Source organism: Molothrus ater, chromosome 27, assembly GCF_012460135.2.
Source record: "Molothrus ater isolate BHLD 08-10-18 breed brown headed cowbird chromosome 27, BPBGC_Mater_1.1, whole genome shotgun sequence".
Taxonomy (NCBI): domain Eukaryota; kingdom Metazoa; phylum Chordata; class Aves; order Passeriformes; family Icteridae; genus Molothrus; species Molothrus ater.
In genome coordinates, this window is record NC_050504.2 from 3,692,742 (window position 1) to 3,708,547 (window position 15,806).

Below are 15,806 nucleotides of genomic sequence, written 5' to 3' on the forward strand. Positions count from 1 at the left end.
TGTCAATCACTCGCTCCCGCCCCGCCCTTTGGGTGCGCTATGCATGACGTCATGGCGCTCCGCGGGGGCTGCTGGGAGTTGTAGTCCGGAGGTGTCCCGGTGAGACCGGCCCCGTGGGGGGAATCGGGGGGGCCCGGACAGGGTGGGGCGGAGGCGGACGGAGACTGAGCGGAGCCGGGGCTGGAAAAATAGAGCCTTTATTTCTCGGTGCTGCGGGGAGCGTGGGAGAGGCGGGGCGGAACAACACGAACTACAGCCGCGAGGGGCGGCAGCGGCCGCGACCCCCGGGCAAACCGGAGACCCCACCGGAGACCCGTACACTGCCCCGCCACGTCCCACAGCCCGACCCGGGGCTACATAAAAGGCCCGGAGGGCCAAGAGTATAAAACCGTATCAAAATCCTTGCGTGTGTCCGGAACGCGGCGTCCCGGGGGGCTCCGGGGGCACGGACCCCCGGCAGAGTAACCCGGAGCGGAGAGCCCCGGTGATCCCCGGGCAGAGTCACCCGGAGCGGAGAGCCCCGGTGATCCCCGGGAGCACGGATCCCCGGGGAGGCTCCCGCCGGTGCCCGCAGGGGTCAGTGCGAGCTGGTGGAACCGGAGCGCGGCTGCGGACGGGCGCGACACCAAGCGCCGGCCGAGCAACCGGGGAAGGAGCGGGCGGAGCGCGGCGGCAGCGGCGGCGGCGGCTGCGAGTCCGAGCCCCGGCGGGGGTCGGGGCCGTCCCCTCGCGGCGGGCGCGGCCCCTCGGCGCCCAGCCCGGGGTGCAGGGCGGCGGCGTGGGCAGAGCGGCTGCGGACCGGGCAGCGCTTGGCCCGGGGGCTGCCGGTGGGCGAGCTGAGCGAGCTGGGCGGCACCGGCGGCGAGGCGGGCACCGGGACGGCGGCGGGCAGGCGGCAGGGACAGGCAGGCGGGTGCGGGGTGCCCAGGTGAGCCTTGAGCAGCTCCATCATGCTCTGCAGCTGCCGGCTGAGGTGAGAAACCTCCTGGTTGAGGTGGTTGATCTGCAAGAGGACACACGGCAGTGAGCAGCGGCCGATGCCCGCGGGGTTTTTGGGGACATGCACCCACCTGTGGTCCCCAGCACACCTCCTGGTTGAGCCTGCTGATGTTCTGCTTTATCTGCTCTGCCTCCATCACCAGGGCTGGGCCGCCGGGGTCAGTCCCTGCTGGGGAGGATGCAGACAGAGGTGGGATGCCGTGCCAACCCCTAGGGCTGGCACTTTGGCCTTGCCCAGCAGGGAAGCTCAGCCTGATCATAGGAAGTGTCAGAACTCAGTGCATTCCTCTGGGTGTCCAGAGTTGCCAGGACCCCACGAGAGACCCTGGCACGCAGCCCAGAACACCTGGGGATTTGATTTTGACCCCTGGAGTGTGTTACCAACTTTGTATGAGGACCTGAAAGTCACACAGGTTTGAATGGTGTAATAACAAGATGATCACAGGGTGAAGATGTAGATTTTGGGATTTTTTGGTATGGGGGTTATGGGGACAAGATGGAGGAACTTGGGCGTGTCCAGCCTTTCTTCTTCTTCTTCTTGTTCTCCGTTTTCTGCAGTGATGTTGGCACTTTGGCACTGGTTTAGAGTAGAAGTGCACTGTCTGGCATGGGTGATAGGTATTGGGAATTAAGTGTAGATATGTTGTACATGGTTTGTGGTGCAGAGGGACAGCACCGCCTCGGGGCAGTCAGAGTGCCTGTGGCTGCCCTGCTGAGCAGATCTCAGCTGGGCAGAAAGAAAATTTTATAGATAAGAATTGATAAACAAGCTCAAGACTGAAAACTGAAGAATCCAGACTCGTTCTTCAGCTGCGTGGGCCGAAGCAGAGACATCCTGCACATCCTGGGGCAGCAATTAACAACAGCAACCCGAGAAGGATGGAGTGCCCTGCTAAGCTCGACATGGCCAATAGGAAGAGTAGGCCTAGGTTGAGGTCTGCTAAGGAGAATGGAAGGAGCAGTGGGGTTCAGATTGAGATTGCTAGAAGCAAGGCAGGTATTGGGGTTGCGATAAATAAGATTGGGGAGGATGTTGACGGTCAAATAGGCTCTTTGATAAATAGTTTTACTCCATCTGCTAGAGGTTGTAGGAGCCCGAAAGGGCCAATAATGTTTGGGCCCTTTCGGCCTTGTATGTAGCTGAGGATTTTGCGCTCTACTAGCGTGAGGAAGGCTGCTGCAATTCAGATTGGAAGGGCATAGGAGAGGGCTGTGATGAGGTTGATTAAGAGAGGGCAGTTAGTCATGGGGGATGGTTTGAGTTAAGCTAGGGAGAGGGTTTGAGGCTCTGAGTTAAATGAACCTACTACACTCCTGGCAGTACCTGAGCTGGGGGAGTCCCTTGCCGCACTCAGTGGCTCCATGCTGAAGCAGAAGGTTTGTGACTCCGAAGTGCCTCCGTTGTCTTCAATGCCATCCACGACCCTGGAGCAGGAGGGGGTGAGGGCTGCCCCGTGTCACCCCCTCTGTGCCAGCACCTGGGCAGCCTGGCTGGCAGGGATGACCCACCCGCGCATCCGCGCCTACCTGGGGCTGAGGTCGGGCGGGCCGTACGAGTGCAGGGAGGGGATGAGCAGCTTGGCCGGCCTCCTGCCCACACCGCCACCCCTCTCCAGCAGCCGGCTGTCCCTCCGGCACTGCGGAGAGGGGCTGCGGCTGCCGCGGGCCGGGGAGGGGCAGCTGTGCCGCAGGGCTGAGACCTGGCACAGCTCATCGCCCAGGAGGCTGCTCAGGGAACCGCGCCGCACCGAGCTGCTCAGAGCCGGCAGCAGCAGCTTGCGGCGGGAGCTGCTGGCAGGGGACTGCTGGAAGACCTCGTCGGGCTCCTCCTCATCCTCCACGATGGAGGGAAGGGGCTTCTCCGGGGCAGCGCCGCTCTCCGGACGAGGCTGCAGGAGGGGAGGAGGTCAGGACTTGTTGCATTGTGATTTCAGGGTCCCTCCCCTGATAATTCCCTGCCAGGTGTGTCAGCCACCTCTCCTTTCCCCTCCCAGCACTGTCTGGCAGTCCTGGCATTCCAGAAGGCATCAAGTGATTGGCAGAATTCAAAAGATGACCTCTACCCCTGGGGACATTGGGCCATCCAGGTGTCATTTGTCCCTTGGGATCTCCCCTCCTGTACCTGGTTGGTGGCTCCCTACCCCTTCCCTGCCCCTCTCCCCCAGGTTAAAAGGAACGGCAACCACGGGCTCAGGGAGTTCTGTTGGAGCTGTTGCTGGATTCAGAGGCCAGAATAAAGCTCTGGATCCAAACCCTCCATCAGAACCGACTCCTTTCCTTCACCATCACCTTAAAGCTTCTCCACAGAGGGAAACCTGAGGAGCAGACCCTGTTATGGGGGGAAGCTCCATCCCACCACCACCAGAGCTCCTGCAGGCCTGGACTTGTCCCCAGTGCCCAACTGCAGCACCCAGCCAGGCAAAAGTGTCTGTGGGGTGAAACACCACACAGCCAAAAGTGTCTGTGGGGTGAAACACCACACACCCAACCAGCCAAAAGTGTCTGTGGGGTGAAACACCACACACCCAGCCGGCCAAAAGTGTCTGTGGGGGGAAACACCACAGTGCCACTATTTGGTTCAGCAGCAAGGCCAGACAAGCTCAGGCACATCCCGATGGCTATATTGGCAATATTCCAATAAGGACTGGTCCCAGCCACAGCCACCCTTGCCCCATCCTCCCCCACAGCCTCGGCGAGGGACGAACCTGTGGCGCCTGTGGCAGCCTCGGGGACCGGGAGTAGCGGCAGAGCCCCTGCGGGGAGAGCAGACGGTGACGGCTGAGCAGCAGGAGAGAGCCCCTGCACGGCCCCTGCATGGCCCCTGCACGGCCCCTGCACAGGCCCTGCACAGCTCCTGCACAGCCCCTGCACAGGCCCTGCACGGCCCCTGCACGGCCCTCCCACACCACCACAGGGGGAAACTGGGTACCAGGGAGATGCTCCAGAGGAGCTCCAAGCCTCTCTCAGCAGAGCTGGGGGAGGTAAAGTGCAGCAGAGCCATTTCTGCAGCAGAACATCCCCCCTGGAGCCATCAGCATGACTAAACCCAGCTGCATGCTTCACTCCAGGGGGCTTTGCCTTGGCTATCTGTCCAGTTCTCTCCAACCCCATTTCCAGGCCTTCCATCTACCTCATCCTCCTGCACGGCAAAGGCTCTCTCTGCCAATTCCCTGGGTCGCACAGAGCCAGGACAGGACATACCTGCGTGCCAGGGTGGCAGAGCTGCAGCCCCTTCCCCAACCTTGCACCCTGAGTGCACAGACTGCCCTTCCACGGCCGTGCCCAGCCCCAGGGCCGCGAGCACAGCAAGGGGCTGAGCAGGGGGACACGCACCCACCTCCATCTCGCTGCCCTCGCGCAGGTTGAAGGTCAGGTCCTGGTGGATGTCAGCTGTGAACTTGCTGGCGTACTCGGGGTAGAGCTGCAGCACCTCACAGAGCCCCCGCAGGCCGATGTGCTGAAGGTCGCAGTAGGTCAGAGCCTTCACATCCGCGTTGGTCTTGATCACCTGGTCCGTTCTGCACAGGTCAGCTCCAATCAAATCCCCTTTGCCTGCAGGAGGGGCTGGGCTCAGTGACACGAGCCCCTCACTGACACAGACATCTTTTATGAAAAATCCTTTCCTTAGGATTTTTCCTCCTGAGAAGCTGAGAGGCCTCAGGAACAAAATGTAACCAATGGTTATCTGCTGCTGTGGAATGCAACAGGTGCATCTGGGATTGGTCTCATGTGCTTGTTTCTAATTAATGGCCAGTCACAGTCAGCTGGCTCAGACTCTCTGTCCGAGCCACAAGCCTTTGTTATCATTCTTTCTTTTTCTATTCTTAGCTAGCCTTCTGATGAAATCCTTTCATCTATTCTTTTAGTATAGTTTTAATATAATATATATAATAAAATAATAAATCAAGCCTTCTGAAACATGGAGTCAGATCCTCATCTCTTCCCTCATCCTCAGACCCCTGTGAACACACACGGTCACACCCTCACCCCTCACCCTGGGGTAGAACCCACGCCACCTGCCCTCACCCAGGATGGCCAGCACCACGTTGTCCTTCAGCACCTCCAGGGAGCCGGAGCAGACGAAGTAGTTGGCCTGCAAGGCATCGCCCTGGCGCAGCAGGTACTCCCCCGGGGCACAGAAGGAGGTTTTGATGTGCAGGGACAGGGAGCGGAGGCAGCCCCGGCTGGCAGTCTCGAAGATGGGCAGCTGCAGGATGTCCTTGTTGAGGTGCATGGCCACGTCGGCACGCAGCTCGTCGGGGAAATCGTGGAGCAGCTGGGGACAGAGGAGCCGGGGTGTCACTCTGGTTTTTTAAAATTTTCTAAGCTTTCTGATGTTGACATTCTTACAGCAAGCTTTCTCACACACTTTCTGTAAATAACTCGTTGTTTTGCATTCCTTTATAGAAGAAGAAAAAGTTAATAGATTGTTAGTTTGTCCAGTATCATTGGAGAGGTGGCACTGTCACCCTCCAATCAACTGTCACTCTTGGAAAACTATAAATGTTAGAGTCAGAAAATAAACTTCCCTTTTTCTTCACCTTGAGAACAGCGGCGTGCGCTTGTGTTCTTTCATGTCCTGTAGCGACACCGGGGCTGTGGGCACGAGGGGCAGGCAGCAGCTTTCCTGCAGCCCCAAGGACAGGTTCCCCTCCAGAGTGGGGAATTTTGCTGCTGAGCTGCCCCAGCATCTCAGCAGAGGTGGGCACTGTGGTAATCAGCTGTTTCTGCTCCATATGCCTGTCCTGCTCCCCGTGCTGGCAGCAATTTGCCCCAGAGCTGGTCCCTCCAGCACCACTCTGAGCTGGCCCTGGCAGTGCAGCAGGCTCCAAGCTTGCTATGGCCCCATGGAAGGCCGAGGCTTAACGATAGGAATTTCTGAGTTATGATGAAATAGCAAAATAAGCTCCTGTCTTCTGCCTTTCGGACCCCAGCTTGTCTCTGCAACCCCACAGGTCACTTTCCCCTAACCCCTACTATTGGACAAGTTTGGATCCCTTTATACCCTATAAAAAGGGGCTGTTTTAGCCCATTCGGCAGAAGAAGAGCTGTCACTGGAACCCTTCACAGACTCCTCAATAAAACCATCACTGTGGAACCCCAGGACGTTTTCTTCTCCTCTTTCACATCTGCTTCCCAACTAGCCTGCAAGGCGCCTTAGCAAGCAAAGAGCTGGAATCCTAAGAGAGCTGATAATCACTAAAGAGCTGATATCCTTTGGGCTTGCTAAGGTAGCCAATGGCTACGAGCGGCCTGGGTACTCGGACACTCTGTCCCCAGGAAGGATTGAGTTATCTGGCCCGTGCTGCCTGCTCAGGAGCAAGATCAGCCCAGCAGGCAGTCGGGTTTATGCCAGCCCCACTGCTCCCCGGATAGGCGCAGGTTGGGGCTGGAGGGGGCTGGCCAAGCCCCACCAACACCTCCTACCTCATTAGCATCAATGCCGTTGTTCACCGACCAGGTGGTCTGGAAGTACTCCAGCATCCTCTGCTTGAGCTGCTGGGGCAGGTGGTGGACACGGATGAAGTCCTTGAGGTCTTTCATGCGGGTGTGGTAGAGCGAGCGGCGCGAGTACATGCGCTGGATGATGGCCGTGACATTGCCGAACACCACGGCGTGCATCAGCGCTGGGGGCAGGAGGGAGGGCAGCCTGATTGCTCCTCACATTTCTCCTCACAGAGAAAAGCAAGGCACAAAATTCCTCCCGAGAATATTATTCTGGGTTTCACATTCTCTGAACATCAGAGAAAGGAGAAACAATTCTTATCGTTTGCTGTGTTGCCTGTGTTTGTGCCAAAGTAGAATGCAATATGGAGATTGTTTACCCACAGTGATGGGGTGTGTGTGTGTGTGTGTGTGTGTGTCAGGACTGTTACTGACATTCATGAGTTTTGTGTGCAGTTGTGTGCAGAGTTGAGTGCTTGGCAGGTTCAGTTTAGATGTAATGTAACATAGTGTAATATAGTATAGAATAATATAATATAATAAAGTAATTCATTAGCCTTCTGATATCCATGGAGTCAGATGCATCGTTCCCCCCCTCCCCTCGAGGGAATATAGTGTAATACATATAATAATTATAGTAATTATAATAGTAATAACATAGTGTAATATAGTGTAACATAGTGTAATATAGTAATAATATAGTGCAATATAGTAATAGTGTAATATAGTACAGTAATATAGTATAGAATAATATAGTATAATAAAGTAATTCATTAGCCTTCTGATATCCATGGAGTCAGATGCATCATTGCCTCCATCCTCTCAAAGGAATATAGTGTAATATAGTAATAATATAGTGTAATATAGTAATAGTGTAATATCGTATAGAATAATATAGTATAATAAAGAAATTAATTAGCCTTCTGATATCCATGGAGTCAGATGCATCATTCTCTCCCCTCCTTGGGGGTGTCTGCAAAACTATACAGGGCAGCTGTGGGCACAGCATGGTGGGGGGACTGCTCCCCAAACCCAGCCCAGGGCTGTCTCTCAGGTCTCTCTCACAATCCCACCACCTCCCCCAGCGCCCTGCCAGGGACACAACCCTCTGGCAGCCCCAGGTGAGCGCCCTGCCCAGCCCCGCTGCCCGCCTCACCCCCAATGAGCATGGTGCAGATGGAGAAGATCTTCTCGGTGTCGGTGTTGGCACAAACATTCCCAAAGCCCACGCTGGTCAGGCTGCTGAGGGTGAAGTAGAGGGAGGCGATGTAGGCGCTGCGGATGGAGGGGCCCCCCAGCGAATTGTTGATGTAGGGAGCCTCCAGCCTCTTGCCCAGCTCGTGCAGCCAGCCTGCCAAGCACAGCCCGGGGTTAGCACTGCAGGAGCCAGCTGAGAGCGCTGCACCCCTGGCTCTGCTGCCCCACAGCACAGGGAGGATCCCAGTGCCCCGAGCTGCCCCCAGCCCTCACTCACCGATGTCCCAGGTGCGGGGGTCGTTGCTCTCCAGCTCCTGGCGACCAATGACGTACCAGATGCAGGCCATCCAGTGGGCCAGCAGGGCAAACATGGACATGAGCAGGGTCAGCACCATGGCGCTGTACTGCGAGTAGCGGTCCAGCTTCTGCAGCAGCCGCAGCAGCCGCAGCAGCCGCACCGTCTTCAGCAGGTGAACCAGCGAGGTCTGGGGGGCAGGCAGGGAGGGGAACCTGGGGTAGCTGCAGGCAGGGATGAAAAGGGACCCCAACACCACCCCTAGGGCAGGAACCCTTTGTGAACCCCACAGCTGCCAGGAGGGTGATGGGGAGCATGGCAAGGCAGAGGCAGCTCATCCCAACCAGCCTTGCAGCCCCATGCCCAACACCCAGCAGGCAGCCAGGGTCGTGTGTTGCGGTGTGATGTCGTGGTTTGCCTCAGATAGCCCGGGTTTATCCCTGAAGATTCCTTCCCCAGGTGTGTCAGCCACCTCTCCTTTCCCCTCCCAGCACTGTCTGGCAGTCCTGGCATTCCAGAAGGCATCGAGTGATTGGCAGAATTCAAAGGATGCCCTCTACCCCTGGGGGGACATCGGGCCATCCAGGTGTCATTTGTCCCTTGAGATTTCCCCCTCCCATACCTGGTCGGTGGCTCCCTACCCCTTCCCTGCCCCTCTCCCCGGGGTTCAAAGGAACAGCAACCACAGGGTCAGGGAGTTCTGTTGGAGCTGGTGCTGGATTCAGAGGCCTGTGGGCCAGAATAAAGCTCTGGATCCAAACCCTCCATTAGAACCGACTCCTTTCCTTCACCGTCGCCTTAAAGCTTCTCCGCCAGAGGTAAACCTGAGCTCCTGCATGTCTGGGTGAACAATTCTCCAAATCACTTGTCCCTATGTGCCCAGCTGCAGCATCCAGCCAGCCAAAGGTGTCTCTGGGGTGAGATCACCACAGTTTCCACCTTTTGGTCAAGCAGCAAGGGCCAGACAAGCTCAGGCACGTCCCATCCAACTATATTGGTAATTATTCCGATAGTCGTGGCGTGTCAGGGCACCAAGTACCCCCAGGAGATGTGGGTGCTGGAGAGGGGCAGGGAGGTGGGCAGCAGCTTTGCTGTCGAGGGCTGTGTTTGTGCCAGCAGCACTCACCACGGTCACGTTGAAGATGTAGAGCAGATCAAAGGGCAGAGCAGCAATCAGATCCACAAAGAACCAGGTGGCCACGTAGTGGATGCAGATGGAGCGAGGGTCGTACACAACCTGGCCCGACTGGCTGACGTATGTTGTCCGGAAGTTGAGGATGATATCTGCCCCACGAGAGCAGGACCAGCCCTCACCACCCCTCCTGTGGCTGGCAGAGCTAAGCCAGTGTCCACAGCCAGCACTGGTGTCACTTCTGGTGTGCCCCGGGCCAACAGCAGGGGCACAGCAATCCCATCTCCCCTCTTGTTCCAGATTGCAAGGCAAGATGTGTTCTATTACCAGCTGTATGGCAGCTGTCTTTTGTCAAAATTGTCTTTTGGGCAGTTTTCCTTATTTCTCTCTGAGTGACCACAATCACTCCTCCCTCCTGGGGAGACATCTGCTGATAACAGCTATGGAATGTCCCTGCATGGCTGATAAGAACTACAGCATCCCACTGGGAGATGTGAGCCCAGAGGGAGGAGCCAGGCATTCCTACCTGGATATAATCTGGAGATTCTGGAACACCAGCCAAGCATTCCTGCCTGGATATAATCTGGAGATTCTGGAACACCAGCCAAGCATTCCTGCCTGGATATAATCTGGAGATTCTGGAACACCAGCACAGCTTCTGCACTGGATTTCCCAGAGGAGCAGCAGCTGCCTCTGCCACTGGATCTTCAGAGGAAGAGACTGCACCTTTCTCCAGGATCCCTGCTCCAGCAGAACCAGCCCTGACACTGCAGGAGGGCTGCAGCCACAATTCCAATGGTTCTGCTGCCAACACCCTGACCCACAGGGTGTCAGGTTGGGTTCTGACTCTGTCAGTGTTGTTTTAGTTTACTGCATTGTTTATTTCATCCTTTTATTTTCTTCCCTATTAAAGAACTGTTATTCCTGCTCCCATATTTTTTTGCCTGAGAGCCCCCCTAATTTAAAATTTATAGCAATTCGGAGGGGGGGGGAATTCATTTTCAAAAAAAAAAAAATTTCTCCATTTCAGGGCAGGCTCCTGCCTTCCTTATCAGACTCCTGTCTTTCCAAACCAAGACACCTCTCCATCACCCCTGATCCCTGCCCCACATGTCCTGTACCCTGGATCAGTGCTCAGACCTACCCAGGATGAAGAGCATCTCCACGGCGATGTCGCTGACGATGGTGCTGCGGGCAGCTGACAGGCTGTCCTCCGTGCCCGTGAAGCAGACATTGTAGGGGACAGTGATAGCCACGTAGAAGGTGGCCAGCAGGATCAGCCAGTCCCAGAGAGCCTTGAAGATGCTGTAGTGGAGCAGGATGAAGCGGGATTTCTGCACCGAGGCCACCTTGTACTCGGGGATGGACGGCTTGTTCTCAAACACGTTCTGCAGGGGCGAACGTGGGGTGGGACAGGGGTCATCCCACACAAGGGATGAAGGCCACCACAGCCACCCCTTCCCCTGAGTCCTGCCAGCCAGCTGGCACCCCCTGATGCCAGGGTGATGACCCCCTTTTCCTGCACTGTGGGATGGGCACAGAACCCCTGATTGCAGCACATCAATTAATGCAATGTCATTGCTATTAACAGTGATCCCCTGGCAATGCCAGCTGCTGCCTGGAACCATCTCAGGTGCAGAGATGGTTTCAGGCACATGGAATTCACATGCTGGGGCAGAGGAGGGGAGAGGTGACGGCAGTGCCAGGGCCATCCCACCCAAATCCCCAAAATTCAAGGCTGGTGCACTGCTACCCTTTGCCTGCTCATCAGCTCTGGGACCCAGCAGCTCTGAGACCCCCTCTCTGGCCCCACAACTGCAGGTGGTGCCCTGTACTGGGCACAGCAGCTGTGCAGAGGGGCTGGCACAGGACTGTACTCCACCTGGCAGCTCCACAGCTCTGGCACCCTGGTAACAGCACTCCCTAGAGCCAGTGTGGCTGCGCTCAGAGCCAGCACTGGGGTTTCCTGACAGTGAATATATGAGGAGAGGCACAGCTCTGCCAGAGCTGCCAGCTCTGCTGTCTCAACAAGCAGCTCTGGGCACCCACTGGGTTCTCCTGCTGCCAACCAAACACAAGTGCAGCCTGGGTACAGCGTGGCTGCCAGAGCTGGGGGGAATTTCAGTACTTGGCAGGCCAGGCAGAGACGTGCATGGGAACAGCATCCCAGTGAGGCTCTGCTCTCAGGAGAGCTGCTGCACTGCCAGCTCACCACATCCCCAGCACAGGAGGAACTGAGGGTCCCCCAGGTCCTTACACGGTTGATTTTCATCTCTCCACGGTCCCTCCGGACAAACTGGCTGCTGAGCTGGTGCAGCATGGTCCGGCCCTGCCTCCGTGCAGCCCTCAGGTGAGAGCTCCCAGGCTTCTTGCTCCTCTGCTTCTCACTCCTCTGCTTCTCTGCAGTGGACAAGGCATGCTGAGTTAGTGCTGTTCCCCACCAGGGAACAGGGAGCCCCTTTGCCCCGTGCCCACTGCTCACACTGCTCCCATTCTACAGCCACAGCTCACCCTCCTTCTTGTCACCAGGGCAGCTCCTGCCTCGGCTCTCTGTGATGTCCTTGAAGGAGAAGAGGAAGAGCACCACCTCCCCCTTTTCATTCTTGATGGGCATGATGTCCAGCAGGCACCAGAAGGCAGCTCCTGGGTGCAGGAGAGAGTTGGTGAGGGCAGGGCAGCTCCCTCACTGCTCAGCAGCTTCCCCCAGGCCATGTGGTCCAGGTTGCAAGGCAAGATGTGTTCTATTACCAGCTGTATGGCAGCTGTTTTTTGTCAAGTGGGCAGTTTGCCTTATCTCTCTCTGTGAGTGATCACAATCACTCCTCCCTCGGGAGGGGCCATCTGCTGATAACAGCTATTGAATGTCCCTGCATGGCTGATAAGAACTGCAGCATCCCATTGGGAGATGTGAGCCCAGAGGGAGGAGCCAAGCATTCCTACCCGGATATAATCTGGAGATTCTGGAACACCAGCACAGCTTCTGCACTGGATTTCCCAGAGGAGCAGCAGCTGCCTCTTGCCCTGGATCTTCAGAGGAAGAGACTGCACCTTTCTCCAGGATCCCTGCTCCAGCAGAACCAGCCCTGGCACTGCAGGAGGTCTGCAGCCACAATTCCAATGGTTCTGCTGCCAACACCCTGACCCACAGGGTGTCAGGCTATGTTCTGACTCTGTCAGTGTTGTTTTAGTTTACTGCATTGTTTATTTCATCCTTTTATTTTCTTCCCTATTAAAGAACTGTTATTTCCTGCTCCCATATATTTTGCCTGAGAGCCCCTTAATTTAAAATTTATAGCAATTCAGAGGGGTGGGGAGGGTTCACATTCTCCATTTCAGGGCAGGTTCCTGCCTTCCTTATCAGACTCCTGTCTTTCCAAACCGAGACACCACGAGACCACGACGGGGCCAAATCCCAGCTGGAGCTGTGGCCAGTACCCAGCCCCACGTGCCACTCACCACTTTTTTTGTAGAAGCAGACCTCAGTCTGGTACTCCTGCCTGCTGTCCAGGGCCTTCTCAATGCCCTGCAGGGCGGGCTCGCTGGTGTCAGCCCCGCAGAGGAAGCGGCAGCTGCAGTTCTTCTGCATGACCTCGGTGCGCGCGAAGCCGGTGAGGTCGCAGAAGCCATCGGAGCAGTACACGATGGGGAAGCCACAGCGGCCCTGAGCATTTGCCAGGATGAAGTTGCTGTCTGAAAGGAGACACAGCTGCCCCCGAGGCCTTGGGGCCACCTCAGGGGGCACAAACAGCAGCCCAGCACTCACAGCCCTGCTCTGGGAGGTGAAACCAGAGCTCCATGTGGCTGCTGGTTGTCCCTAGATGCTCCCAGAGCTTGTTCGCCCCCTGTCCAGCCCAGGCAGGACCCCAGCCCCGTGTAGTGGAAGGGGAAGGAGGCTGGATCTGTCTCCTGGCCCCCATCGCCCACACGAGGCAGCTCACGCCTCCCCCTCACCATCTGCCACTCTGCCAGGGCTCAGGGAGCTTAGTGGGAGCAGCAGCTCCCAGCTGGGCGTGCCCAGCCCAGGGGTGCCCAGCTGTGGTGCTGAGATCCCCAGAGGTGTGGGGTGCTGAGAAACCAGCTGAGAGGGTGGGAGAAAAACCATCAAGGGCCAGCACCCAGGTGCCATCAGCCAGGGATGAACTGCAGCATCCTCATCCTCTCAGCAGCACAGAGACTCCCCAGCATCACCCAGCCCAGTGGTGGGAGGTGGCACCAGCCACAGCAGAGTGCTGCCAGCCCTGTGCCCTGCCCAGTCACAGAGGAGCTGTTCTGCCCCCCAGCCCTGCCCCACAGTGGGACAGAGGGGCTCATGTTAGCAGGGTGCCAAGGAAGAGGCTGTGCAGCTGGCACAGACTGTGGTGGAACCACGGGCAAAACAGGGTATTCCCAGCCCCAAATTGGTCTCTGGTTCTGCCCAGCACAGAACCCTTGTATCACACAGCCAGGATCAGGTGGATGTGCTCTGCCCCTCTCACAGAAGAAATGAGCCCACAGTGATGCCAGCACCCGCACACCATGGGCAGAATGGTGCCAGGGCCAGGCAAAGGCAGCAAGAGGCTGTGGGAGGGAGGGGAGGCAACCCCAGGCAGCTCTGGCTGATGGAGGTGCCGTGGGGCCACCACAGCACAGCTCAGCCCAGGATTAGCTCGGAGAAGCAAAAATAGCCTGAAGCTGTGACTAAGGCCAGATTTTGGCTCTGGGAAGCCGGGATTATGGTGATATCCAGGATGTGTTATTAGAACAGAAAACAAGGGTTTGCATTTGGGAGTGGCTGGCTGAGCTGGAGGATGCGGCCCTGGCAGGCTGGCAGACCCCAGCCACGGTAGGCACTGTGCCTGGTTGGGTGCCCCGGGGCCCAGAGCTGCAGCTGCCTGGGACAGGCAGGGTTAACTCCCCACGGAGTATCACTGCCCTAAACCCCTCTCCATGGCAGATAAAGCCGATAAGAGGCACATCAAACCCGCAAAGCCCCGCACTGTTTAAAAGTGCCCGGCAGATGTGGTTGGGCAGCCTTGGAAAGGGGACTGCCAGGGCACTGGAGGCAATGTCAGGCTCTCTGGGGCAAATTCCCAAGGTTTTGGTCCTGGTGTTGCAGGCAGTTTCCCTTGGAGAGCATGATCCATGAGCTCTGCCCCTCTGGAGGGACAGTGGGATCACCACCATGAGGCACATGTGGCTCTGCCCTGTCACCTCCAGGCACAGCTCAGACTGGGGAAGAGAGATTTCTCACACGTTGCAGCCCAAGGGTAACATCCCAAATTTCAGCTTCCCTGGGTAAATGACCCCCTGTGCCACCAGGGCTGCCCCGTGTCACTTCAGGCTCGGAGGCATCTCAGCATGGCAGCAAACACATGCTCAGAGTGCTCCAAGTGCCTCGATAGTGTCCTGCGAGGTGGCTGCAGGCTCCCAGTGCCATCTCCATACCAATCATGCTCAGCAAGAGAGGAGATGCTCAGCCATGCAGGCAGCTGGCCTGGGACACACCTGCTGCAGGTGTTTTAGAGGGGAAGCTGAGATCAGTCACGAACACGGCCCATCCCTGGGTGGCTTCATGGTGCCAGCAGTGCTGGTGGCATGTGGTACCTGGGTATCACCCATCCCACCTTCAATCCATCCCGGCTTCAATCCATCCCAGCTTCAATCCATCCCGGCTTCAATCCATCCCAGCTTCAATCCATCCCAGCTTCAATCCATCCCGGCCCGGCACACGGACACCGAGAGCAGCTCAGCGCCCGGGGACACCGGCACCACCCGGGCACGGGACAGGGGCCTGGGGATCCCGGCTCAGCCCGGGTCTGTTGAGACCGACCGTGCCCTCTCCGGTGCTCCCGCAGGCACCGGGATCTGTCCCTGGTGCTGAGCGCGGCTGCGGCGACACCGAGCGGCACCGGCAGCGGGGGCGGCCCGGGACACGGGCACGGGGAGTACCGAAGCACCGAGCCCAATACGGGGCGGTCCCGTTACAGCGCGTGGGTGGCCGTGGCACACCGGATCAGCGGGGCCGGGCGATCCCCGTCCCGTTCGCCGTCTCCTACCGAGCACCGGCTTCCCACACCCGGTTTCCCCCCACGGCCCCGCCCCGGTCCCGTCCCAGCCCTACGTGTGCCATCGAAGCGGGTGGCGATGGTGTCCAGGAAGGTGTTCTGCGGCGCCAGCAGCCCCTTCATCACCGGCATCGTCCCGCCCCACCGGCCGGGCTGCCTCCGCCGCCCCCGGCCCCTCCGCAGCACCGCGGGCTGATCCCGGCCCGCCCGGGGCTCCCGCCCCGCCCCCGCCCCGCCCCGGCACCGGGAGGGGCCTCGGCACCGTCGAGCACCCGCGGGCACGGCGGGCTGGCCTGGGGGGGCTCGGGAGCCGCCGCACCGGGAGGCCCCGGGAGCTGCCCGGCCACGGGAGCCGCTCACCCCCGGTCCTGTCGGGCTCACGGGGGCTGCAGAAGGAGCGGGAGGCGCCGCACCTCGGTTAAACTCTGTCCTGGTACCGCACACTGGCACACACCAGGGCAGCGCCGCGGATAACGCTCTCCATGAGCCCAGCCCCAGCCCCGCGGGGGAGGGAACTCGCTCCGGCACCGATCTGCCCCCGCACCGAGCTCTCCCCACACCGAGCTGCCCCCGCACCGAGCTGCCCTCACACCGAGCTGCCCTCGCACCGATCTGCCCCCGCACCGAGCTGCCCTCACACCGAGCTGCCCTCACACCGAGCTGCCCTCACACCGAGCTGCCCCCGCACCGAGCT

The 15,806-nt window shown here is 58.4% G+C and overlaps 1 protein-coding gene across 3 annotated transcripts; it reads right to left on the minus strand.

Moving 5' to 3' along the window:
• Window positions 1–487: 487 nt before the first annotated feature.
• KCNH4 (potassium voltage-gated channel subfamily H member 4) lies at window positions 488–15,276 on the minus strand. 3 transcript variants are annotated; one of them, XM_054517460.1, is made up of 16 exons: window positions 15,169–15,276; window positions 12,525–12,758; window positions 11,580–11,711; window positions 11,326–11,468; window positions 10,213–10,456; window positions 9,063–9,220; window positions 7,919–8,126; window positions 7,601–7,795; window positions 6,427–6,626; window positions 5,026–5,275; window positions 4,337–4,551; window positions 3,705–3,752; window positions 2,527–2,888; window positions 2,324–2,424; window positions 1,089–1,165; window positions 488–1,003 (listed from the first exon to the last, which is right to left on the minus strand). In XM_054517460.1, exons 1-16 carry the CDS (start codon window positions 15,242–15,244, stop codon window positions 578–580), a joined length of 3,069 nt encoding a protein of 1,022 aa, XP_054373435.1. In that variant the 5' UTR covers window positions 15,245–15,276; the 3' UTR covers window positions 488–577. The 3 variants fall into 3 exon arrangements, with proteins under 3 accessions (XP_054373435.1, XP_036255023.1, XP_036255022.1); XM_036399130.1 differs by having other exon boundaries at window positions 1,089–1,168; XM_036399129.1 differs by having other exon boundaries at window positions 1,071–1,168.
• Between the last annotated feature and the right edge of the window lie 530 nt (window positions 15,277–15,806).